An 11325-nucleotide genomic window follows, 5' to 3' on the forward strand; every position below is an offset into this window, starting at 1 on the left:
TTTCTTCGGGAGCTCACAAAGGATGGAACTATAAAATAGGTCTAGTGTCATACCCACAAACAAGTTGCAGAAATATATGACCAAGCCAGTAAAACTTAATCAATTTTTGAAGCTTCAGGATTAGGAATTTGTTCTGATTCAAATGTAAACTAAATTCATAGTTTTCAGTTTAATGGAGGACGTTGAAATTTGTTAATTCTTTAATGAGTCTTATTATAAATTTAAATTAGACTTCAATGTTACTTAGTGCTTTGAATTTTCAAGTCTGTTAAGTGTTTTTGAAGGATTTAGATAATACTTTCCTAGTTATTCTCCACGTTAGTAGGTTGAAAAACATGGGTTGCAGTTTTCGGGTGTTCTCTTTAACTGATATATGGTCATATTAGTTAATCAATAGTTGTGATTTTCTACTTACTATTTTGAATTTGCTTTTACATTTAGCTATTTTAGGGAGTTGATTAATTTTTTCCTTCTCCCTATTGTTGCATGTTACAAAGTGACCGTGGTGTAAGACAGGATAGTGGTGGTATGATATGGTGAAGTGGTGAAAGGTGTTTGAGTCTTTCCCTAATATTGTGAGGGCGCAGTTAGTAACTATGGGAGTGTAGAAAACAATAGCCCTATTGAAACTTCCTAGATGCAAAACACAGTTGTGCCTATTCTGAATTCGTCCTTGTAGTAAGAAACCACTATTTGTATGAAATTTCTTCCTATACCTCCATAATTTTAACCTTCCTTTACATAATTTAGATTGTGGAATTTAAAATGCAAATTTATATTTTAAAATATTTAATATAGAATGCACTTTTTATTTTATATTTTCTTATAATTCAAAATAAAAAATTTTATATTTTGAAATACATAATTCGGAACAGAAAAATCGTATCCCAAATAATATGGTCCTAAATGCATTTTTTTTCTATTACAATTCAAAATATAAAACATTATATTTTCGAGGCTATATATCTTGGAATAGAAAAAATTATCCCAAATAATATGGCTTTGTGCAATGTCATGATGGCGTGGGTTACAAGAAGAAATAAAACAAGTGTGTTGAAACAATTCAGCATTACATTGCCTCTGCCTTTTGTATCGCACAATAGTAAGAAAAAAGAGCAACAGTGATGTTAAGGTGTCAAGGTTAATATGAGAAAAGTTGGAAAATATAATTACAAAATTTACATGATGCATTAATTTATAAATTTCTTCTCATAAATTGTTATCTAATGCATAAGCTACTTTTTCAACGCTAAAAAATATATTTTATTGCAATCTTATTTTTCTTTTCTAGAAATATTTATAGAACAATTTGTTGATTCATACCCTAAAGAAAAAAGACCCAAAAATAAGGCACTTCACTTGTAACTCAGCTCCAGCGAATATTCCAAACTAAATTAGTTTAAATTTTGAAGTAACTTAGTGTTAGTGTTAGGATATGGTATAATGGGTAACGGGTTTAGGATAGAAGTAAAGAGCGGGAAAGTTTGTTAGGCTATTAAGGGAAGAGAGAGAGTATAAATAAGTCTTTTGGTAATTATGTGAGGAGAGTCATTTTCTCTTAGTATAGACAGGTCTTGAACCTTGTGAGGGGGATTAGGCCTCCGATGTAGAACAATCTTGTCCTCAAGGTTGGAAACAGGAGGCTTGATCTCATGGCTCCTCTTCATCATCGTGTACTCATATGAATGGAACCCTCTCGCAACTGCCTCCAATTTACGTATGGAGGTTTGGGTGGTGACAATTCCTCCTCCAATGACTTCCATTCTTCTTGGATTTTATTAGCTTCCAGCATTCTGGTCACCTCTTTTCCAGAATTATAATCCCTGAAGAAATGGTCTTCGATGTCTTTCAAAGCTTCCAAGGCCACAGAAGACAAGTCGTCTTGAGGACGAACGAGCGGTGAGGTGACACGGTCCGAGGCCGATCAAGATTTACCGAACGGTCGGAGGCCAAGCGCTATAGCCTAGGTCAATCGAGAGTGGTCGAGCGCTCGGCCGGTTCCAAACATGAGAGGACTGCTGGACCCAACAGGAGAGGACTGACGAAGTTGAACGTGACAAGATGGCCAGAAATGAACAGGCTAGCACTACAAGCTGCGAACCAGAGAGGACTAAAGGAACCAAATGGTCTGAAAGCGAACGGGAGAGAATCGCCGAATTCGAACGTGAAAGGACGGGAGGAACCGAACAGTCTTACATTTACAGTCAAAGGCCGAATGGTTTTACACTCAAAACTGTCTCCTAGTCATCGGCCGAATAGTCTTACAATTACATTCAAAGGCCGAATGGTCTTAACGTCCAAACAATCTCTCAATAATTGGTCGAACAGGCTTACAATTAAAATGAAGGTTGAGGAGGGAAAGGTGGATGGAAGAATCAATGGCCGAGAGAGAAGGATGGATTTTGTGAAGAGGTGGACTAGCGAACAAAAGAAGGGCGTTCGTGAAGCACCTGCAAAGGGGAGAGAACTTTTTGAAGCTTTGAAAGACATTGAAGACCATTTCTTCAGGGTTTATAATTCTGGAAAAGAGGTGACCAGAATGCTAAAACTAATAAAATCCAAGAAGAATGGAAGTCATTGGAGGAGGAATTGCCACCACCCAAACCTCCAAACCTGAATTGGAGGGCAGTTGCCAAAGGGTTCCATTCATATAAGTACACGATGATGAAGAGGAGCCATGAGATCAAGCCTCCTGTTTCCAACCTTGAGGACAAGGTTGTTCTACAGCGGGGTGTAATGTTAGGATATGGGGTGGCAGGATATAATGGGTTTAGGATAGAAGTAAAGAGCGGAAAAGTTTGTTAGGCTGTTAGGGAGAGAGAGAGAATATAAATAAGTCTTTTGGTAATTCTGTGAGGGGAGTCATTTTTTCTAAAAGTATAAACAGGTCTTGAACCTTGTAAAGGGGATTAGGCCTCTGTTAGGGCTAAGAGGGGGATTAGGCCTCCATTATCGCTATCTGTGTACTTTCTTTGAATATCAATACAGAAACTCATTCTTTTTACCGTGTTGATTCTTGTTTGTGTGCGTGATTGGATTGTCTTAGTTAGCTTTGTAACTCAGCAACCTAACACTTAGTGTAGAAATAAATTTTCTAAATGAATTGATAACAAAAAGTTGACATAAACTTATATTTCCACCTTATCATAAAAAAAAAAAAAAAACTAGTACAACAGGTTTAGAGTCAATATAATTGATTGAAATAACTCAAACATAAAAATAAAATAAAAAACAAATTATGTTTGAGTAGATGAGTGTACGTTTAAGGAAATTCTAATATCATGAATTCCAAGTAACTTCTAATTCCAAGTAACCTCATAAAATTCTTGTTTGAGAAAAGGAAAACAAGCACTTACATTCTTATTGAAATAAAATACTCAGATGAAAATGGGCCAGTTCAAATCTCAAATGAACATTCTGATCATATTATGTGGTGAAACAGACACTACACTTACACCAAAAGTACTTCAGAATCTATGTACTACTTGCCATACACACATTGAGTGGTCAAAAAATATTCTGACAATTACCAGCTGAAATGATACTCCTTCATAAACACAGATTTTAACATGGGCAAGTTGCAGATACTATTTGATCCAAATTTGACTTCTTTAGAGTAAGAAGTGCACTTTATAAACATATTACAGTTAACATCATTGATTAGAAAATTCACTTTTTAATTATGATTATGTGCATGCACTTATATAACAATCATTGTTTGTTATTCTTAATAGTTGATTCTCAATCAACTGTTATCATTACACTATTCTCTCATTGCATCAATTCCTCCACAAGTCACTGGCTCATAGCAGACACAATGACAAAAACTGAAAAGCAAGTCACTAAAACGATTCCAGGTGTAATAGATGCAAGAGAAATGAGTGTGCCATAGTAAAAATAAACTGCAAAATGTGCATGTGATAGTAATGGTACACCAATTACTATCATAATAATATTGTGATCTCTTGTTTGTAATCATGATGACCCAATATAATTAATGATGGGAGCATCATATATACAATATTTTTTGAACAAAATTGGAGAACCAAAAATTTTTGGCAAGAATCAATATCTCACTCCTATTTTCTTGTGTAAGGAATGCAACTCCTATCTTCCATGTCCACAATAACCTGCAGAAAAAAAGAAAGAAACCAAAAATATTGGTAGAAGCAAGGAGAGAAGATCATGGTGTGACATATGGTCCACTAAATCAATAAGAATGGACTATACTGTCACAGCACACGGAACGAAACCAGTTGAGATAAGGGTAATATGGATGCCTTATCTAGCATTTACAGTGCTGCAAAATCTATTCTGAAGCTGTTGATGGAACTCTGAGTATTTGCTGAAGAAAGCGTGCTGCAAGACGTTGAGTGATTCCACTAACAACACGCCCCCCAAGTCTGCGTGCCTCAGGTTGTTGCTCAAGGACCTGCTCATACGTTACGATTTTGAATAGAAAGTTTTTATATAGTTGTATAAGGCTGAAAAAGTTCGATCCAATCTACTAAATACTTTACAAGAAAGTAATATGTTAATGTAAATTTCAAAAGTTAACTCGGTACTATATAATGAACTATTACAGTTCACTTTTTTAAAGATCATCTTAGCTCTTAATGTAATTTTCAATGCTATATTTTAGTTGCACGATCACGTCTTTTAACATCTAGACGCTCCAAAATTGAAATGTTCCACAAACTCCCTTCTGATTTAGTATGCAATGATACTCACAAAATGCTCTGTTAAAGGAATATCATAAATAATAATCACCAATTTTGGAGTTTTGTAGCATTCATCCAAATTAGTTTATATGCCTAACACGTTCGATAATAAAGTAATTTTGAAGTTACACACCTAAGTTGTAAGCAACATAAAATATGCAAAAGATGCAGACAAGGTGTTAGGAATCTGGGTAAGAATCCCAACTCACTCACTCTCTAACACACACCAGTAATCACAAGTCAAGAATTGAGTAAGAGTTGTATTGTATTCACAACAAAAGAATCAAGAATACAATCTATAGACCAGGAGCTTAACCTCCTTCACCAAGTTCAAAACCGGTCAACACAAATGAATGTAGTAACTCCCTCCATGAAACTACAAAAGAAGTCCCTTATATAGACTTTTTCCCGCCCCCCTTAACTGTTCAGCAGTTAAGTATTCTTCCTTATTTCTCTACTTTCTTTCTCCTTTCATAAACCCTCCATGTCCTAACACAAGGGAATAGTTATTCCGATTTGAATGATGCTGCAATTATAAATGATAATCTTACCTGTAGTATGGGCAGAAAAATAGCTGGATCAAAATCATGAGAGGATTGAAGAAGTCCCCATATTCTAAGAACTTGATCTCTAAGCTCTATCATGTTTTGCAATTCAGTTTCCGACATCATAAATGGTCCGTTTGCATTGCCATTGAAGACAAGGGTCCTAACAAAGTGAGGAATATATCGGTACGTTTCAGACATTGTGCCGAGGGTAAAAGCTTCTGATACTCGAGCAGCCTCTTTTATAACAAGATTCCTCAAATCTTCACCATCTGCACTCAATAACACCTTCAGGACAGGTTGTAAAGCCTCCTTAGCAGAAAAATCTCTATCCTTTCTCCCCTGAGTTAGCAGGTTTTCAAGTCTATTCCATCTGCACCAGACCCGATTAATGAATATTCAATTGCACTAAACATACATTATTCTACAGCACCAAGTTCAAATCACAATGGATTTAAGATAGTAGCATATTTCAAACCTGAACTTCCCATCCTTGAAAAGCAACTCTATAAGAGCATCTCTTAGATATGGATTTGGATCTGTTAGAAGCCTTTTTGCAAAATATGGGTATGATGCAGCCAGTACCTTAAAATTGGGATCAGCATACAATGCTAAACCTTCTAAAACTGTGAGAGAACGTAATATTAATGCGTAGTATGCAGGAACTGTCAACAGAAGAGGAAACGAACAGAAAAAACAAAAATCAGCAAAACAGAATCTGAAAGAAAGTTAGGATTTAGGAATAAGAAGTAAATGTTTATAAGTCACTCCCCTAATATTGGAAAAGAAATTATGGAAATGATAAGTCACTGATAAGCATAGCCTATCTTACCATTAAATGGATACTGATATAAAACGTTTCCCAGACCATCTACTAGTGTCTTGAAGTTGAGCTCACTCACAGTATAATTAAGTGCATCATCAAAAAAGTTCCTAAGTGCTGGCACTATTGGAGATACATCAACATCCCTTGATAAAAAATCAAGATCATAGTAGTCACGAGCCATGGCCTCATAGTCTCGGTTAACCAAGTGAACAACATGACCAATTATGGCATATCTTGCTTCTTCTGGAGTCTCACTCATCATGCCGAAATCAAGAAAGGCAAGTTTTCCCTCAGGTGTTGCCAAAAGATTCCCAGGGTGAGGATCTGCATGAAAATATCCATACTCAAGTAACTGTCTGAGACTGCACTGTATGCCTGCGTTTACCAGATCCAAGACTTTTAATCCTTGTCTCTCAATTGCTTCTTGCTCACTTAGTTTTACTCCATCAACCCACTCCATTGTTAGAACTTTAACACTTGTATAGTCCCAGAAAACATCAGGAACAAAGATATTTTCCTTGTCAGCATACAATTTTTTGAATCTCCTTGCATTTTGTCCCTCCTGCAGGAACCTGTCAAAATTAACATTCAATCCCAACAAATATCTTACATAACTTATACATGACACACACACACACACACATATCATCCTAGGGAAGTTTTCAATTACAATTGGAAAAAGATACTATGGTTATATGCCTGCCTTTTGCCTAATTTTGGCAAATCAGCAAAGGCTCAATGTTTAATTTTATTTTTATTTTCATAAACAAGGTTTTAGAAAGGTCCACAGCCACGATTTTGGCCATGGTATCAAGGTTTTGGAGTCACCATGACTGCAATTACCAAATCAATAAGGATTACCCCAAAACAGCAACCATTACTGTGACCACAACTTAAAACCATGTTCATAGAGAAATTAAATAGATTTGGAAATTGGCAATAGATGAATCATGCATGCCTGAATTCAACTAAAATACAAAGTTTGATACTGGCAGAAGGAATAACCTGAACATAGTTGAGCTCTTGAAAAACTCTACGCGCAAATTCATCAACAAGAGCAACAACATCACTGGTGATAAAGTTCACATATTTATTTATAAGAAACCCTAGACCTCTAATTAGGTAGAAGTCCAATCCTATAGCTTCTTCAATGTCAGGCCGTTGCACCTTAACAGCAACAAGTTTCCCAGAATACTTCAGCTGGCCTTTATAAACTTGACCCAAACTGGCTGCTGCTACAGCCCTCGGAGATATAGAAGAGAAAATAGAGTCAATAGATAGTCCTAGTTCCCTCTCTATGCATTCAAAGGCCTGCTCATCAGGAAACGTTGGCAATCCATCCTGATAAAGCACAGAAATAATGAAGACAACCTAAGTAACCAGTTCATTCATAAATATCATAACACAAACAAATATACATAGACCACAACTCACTACTAATAGACATAGACCATCACATTAGAGAAAAATTTTCATTGAATATCATCAATATTGTCCATTGTTAATATAAAGACCATATACAATAAAAGTCTTATATCAGTAAATGAGATCAGTTACATGAATCACACAATGTCAGTCAGTTGGGTTAATGAAGAAATTTGAAGAGACCATAAAGTCAAATGAAATAGTGAAGATCCTCCTATGTTGCATATGGACATAATCACAACACCAATCATTATTCTCACAAAAGGCCAGAGTTAATCAATTCCTAGAACATGCTTCACTAGAAAACCCTAACAGGCTAAACCACCCCCAATCAAATAAAGAGGTGAAAGAGTACATAAAATTCAATACTTGAAGTTCAGAGAGCTCCTCCAGATACTCAGGGGGACATATATCAGGCCTGGTAGACAACCCCTGACCCAATTTGACAAAAGTTGGTCCCAGCCGAGTGAAAGTGTCCCTAAGCTCAATTGCACGAATCCTTTTATTCTGATCAAGCACTCCACTTTTCTGGTCAACCAACAGCTTCAACCCAAACAAGCCCACCGCAGTCAGAACCTGAAGGGCCCTTCCCACCACCTACCAAGAAAAAGGGTAAAATCAATTCACAAAACCCAACCACACCCACAAAAGATAATCCCAAAAAGACTCAAAATTCGAGAGAAGCAGAAAAGGAAAAAGTGAAAAACCTTGATGGGTTGAGAACCATATTTGGAGGCCACAAGCTGAGGCGAGTAGACAGAAGCATTGGCAGCACGAGCCAACGCTCTGGCCTCAGCTTGAATGTCATCAGAACGGTTCTCAGGAAGCGCAAGCACCTTGATGGATCCATCTCGTGAAGAAGGAGAAGAAGGTGAACTTGGCGGCGTTTCCTCAACCAAAACACCACGAGGTTGAGGATTCAGCCATGTGAAGCTTGTTCTAGTTCTGGTTCTAGGTCTTGGTCTTGTGACAGTGATGCTTTTGAAAGAGAATGAAGGGGCATGATTTGAAAAAGAACAAAAGGGTTGACCCGGGAGGGAAGAAGATAGCATTGTTGCAATTGTAGCCATGAGCACTTGCTTCCTTGCTCCACTGTGATGCTGTAAAGCGTCAAATCTGAAAACTTTGTGAATAATGGAAAAGACCAATTGAAGAAGTTAGCGAAGAGGTAGTGAATTTGGCACAAAGTATAATGGGGGTTAGGTAATTTGGGTTTGGATCATGGGAATGGATATTGCAACTCAATGAATGAACTTGTTCACTGTTCACATGGAAGAACAACACTATAATGTTGAAGATGGTGGGTGCGGTACCTCAAATTTGAGAAACAACAAATCATAAGTTTTTTTAGAAAAATTTAAAGCAACTTTTTTTTTTACTAATTATATAATTTTTAAAAATAGAATATATTATATCCAACCTATAATAAAAATCAAACTAATTGATTCAACATATATATATATATATATATATATATATATATATATATATATATATATATATATATATAATAAAATCAATATATATATATATAATAAAAAATCAATATATATATATATATATATATATAAGCTTAGAATGACATTAATAATTGATTCAACATATATTAGCATAACATAAAAAAAAATACTATAATTTTATATGAAATCTTTAATGTAGTGGTATTGTTTCACATATTTATGACCCATAAAACAAGGATGAATAAAATTTGGACTAAAATGAGCCTGGTAAAGTAAATTTCATGTAGTTTACAAAACCCAGATGTGAAACTGGTTTAAACCATGGATTGTGTGGACCAAGTATAAAAACTCTACATTCAAACTTCTATCCACCAATGCAAATCCATGTATGAGTTGTTTTAAATTAGAAAAATGAAATGGTAAATTTTTTTTTAAATTAATTATTTAATTTAGAAAGTATAGATGTTTTTTAAAGGAGAAATAATGTTTCACATGTTGGGATAGTTTTACTCTACATATATCAATTAAAAGAAAATTGAATTGACATAAATTTCCACCAATTATATTTAAGAGAAATAATAAGAATAAAACAGTAATTTATTTTCATGAATGTCTTATACAGAGCTTATTATTTTAGAATTCTTGAAAAAGACAAGTATTTTGAAAATATGTGATATTGTTGCTCTGGTATTATATAGCTAATTATTGTTATTTTGAAAATATAAGAGGAGATTTATTACTGTCAGAATCAGTAAAATACAAGCACGTGTCGTTAGTGGAATTCACGTGTCAAGAGGAAGGCTCGACACTCAGATGACGAACGCCAGGTGTCAAGTGAAGGAGACCCGGAAATCAGTTAGTGGAAAGCAGGTGTCGACAGATGAAGGGACGTCCGTTTTGAAGTGTGAAGCAAAACTTGGATTTTCAGAAAAACCTACCTCACTCTCTGCATGCACTCTCTTTTCTAAATTTCTGAAGAACCCCATTCTCTCCTCCTTCTCTCTAGATCCTCTTCATCTTCTCTCAGAGAAAACACTCACTTTCTCTTCTCCGATCACTATTCCGGCACCATAGAAGCACTTCCGGCGTCAAGAGCTTCCAGATAAACCATTCGGTTTGTGAAGCTGGGCTGGTAAGTCCTTCTCTTCGCTCTGTCGTTCGTTTTCCTAAACATGCAAATCCAGTTCTGGGTTCGTGTGTTAATCACCATTCTTAAAATGAGTGGTTCTGATAGTGTCGGGTTGTCACTTGGTGTAGTTGGAATTGTCGAGCGTTGACGGTAGAAGAACCTGTAGTGGTGAAATTTTATTTCTGCGTCTGGGAACGTTCGGTCACGCTCAGAGGTAAGGGAAGCTTATTTAATTTAATATGTATGCTACTGTACTATATGATCATTCGTTAGTTAACTGAATGACTTTGATGCATGATGATTGATATGATTGGATTGCATGAACATTCGTTTGTTTAATGAATGGAAATGAAATATGGTTGAGTTATGTTTTAATGCATGAAAGATATGAACCTTATATGATATGGATTTTATGAAGTATGAAAGTTGATTATGATATGAATGTATAAAGATATGAAACTATATGTTAAGAAATGAGACAAATATAAATGAATTTTGAATATGAAATTTCTAATATGAAAGTGTATGTTCGTTACTGAATGGTCATTGACCGTTCGGTTCTTCTGGTAAACATAGTTGAAATGGGATTCTTTCATTTGGAGAGAATCCTAGTTGAGGACGAGCGTCCTCGTGTGGTAATACTATACTTGAGCGTTCGGCCAAGCACAATTGTATCTGAGTATCCTGTGATAACTTAAATTTATATATATATATATATATATATATATATATATATATATATATATATATATATATATATATATATATATATATGTAATGGTATATTTTCGTTGTTCGTAAACACTACTTCAATAGTATCTGACTATATTTATCAAGTCTTTTATTATAAGTTCATTAGTGCTCGGTCTTACACCAAGCGCTCGTACTGAGTAGTGCTCGGTCTTACACCAAGCGCTCGTACTGAGTAGTGCTCGGTCTTACACCAAGCGCACGTACTCGTTTCTTGTATAATCTATCTTGATGGAAAATAGTGTTCGTCTAACTTCAATAGAATTTTCTTCTATACCGTGCTCGGTCATTGACCGACATTCGGATTTCTTGATGTAAATTCAAATAAGCTAAATATTCATAAGCGTTCGGTTTCTTCAGGTGAATCCTTCTAATTATTCTTCTCCGAAAGTCTTGAAGTGCATACGTCCATTTGATTCCGGCCTAGAGCCTTAGTATTTGGCCTAGTTCTTTCTGTGTCCGGTTAGAA

General features: G+C 35.5%; 1 protein-coding gene across 1 annotated transcript; it reads right to left on the minus strand.

The window, feature by feature from the left end:
- Positions 1-3867: 3867 nt before the first annotated feature.
- LOC124834366 (protein ACTIVITY OF BC1 COMPLEX KINASE 3, chloroplastic-like) lies at positions 3868-8836 on the minus strand. Its single transcript, XM_047309036.2, has 8 exons — positions 8225-8836; positions 7887-8114; positions 7098-7433; positions 6099-6654; positions 5745-5931; positions 5273-5639; positions 4281-4432; positions 3868-4130 (listed from the first exon to the last, which is right to left on the minus strand). The coding sequence occupies exons 1-7, from the start codon at positions 8585-8587 to the stop codon at positions 4310-4312; spliced, it is 2160 nt and encodes a 719-aa protein (XP_047164992.1). The 5' UTR covers positions 8588-8836; the 3' UTR covers positions 3868-4130; positions 4281-4309.
- Positions 8837-11325: the final 2489 nt, after the last annotated feature.

Source organism: Vigna umbellata, chromosome 9 (assembly GCF_029865625.1).
Source record: "Vigna umbellata cultivar VRB3 chromosome 9, Vumbellata_1.0, whole genome shotgun sequence".
In the NCBI taxonomy this organism is placed as follows: domain Eukaryota; kingdom Viridiplantae; phylum Streptophyta; class Magnoliopsida; order Fabales; family Fabaceae; genus Vigna; species Vigna umbellata.

Bases quoted from the DNA above. Each gene is read 5' to 3' on its own strand.
- LOC124834366 (XM_047309036.2), bottom strand. From the start codon at position 8,587: ATGGCTACAATTGCAACAATGCTATCTTCTTCCCTCCCGGGTCAACCC. The intron at 7,434-7,886 runs GTATTGAATTTT...GTGCTTTATCAG, and splicing joins AGGAGCTCTCTGAACTTCAA to GATGGATTGCCAACGTTTCC. The intron at 4,433-5,272 runs GTAAGATTATCA...ACGTATGAGCAG, and splicing joins TTTTTCTGCCCATACTACAG to GTCCTTGAGCAACAACCTGA.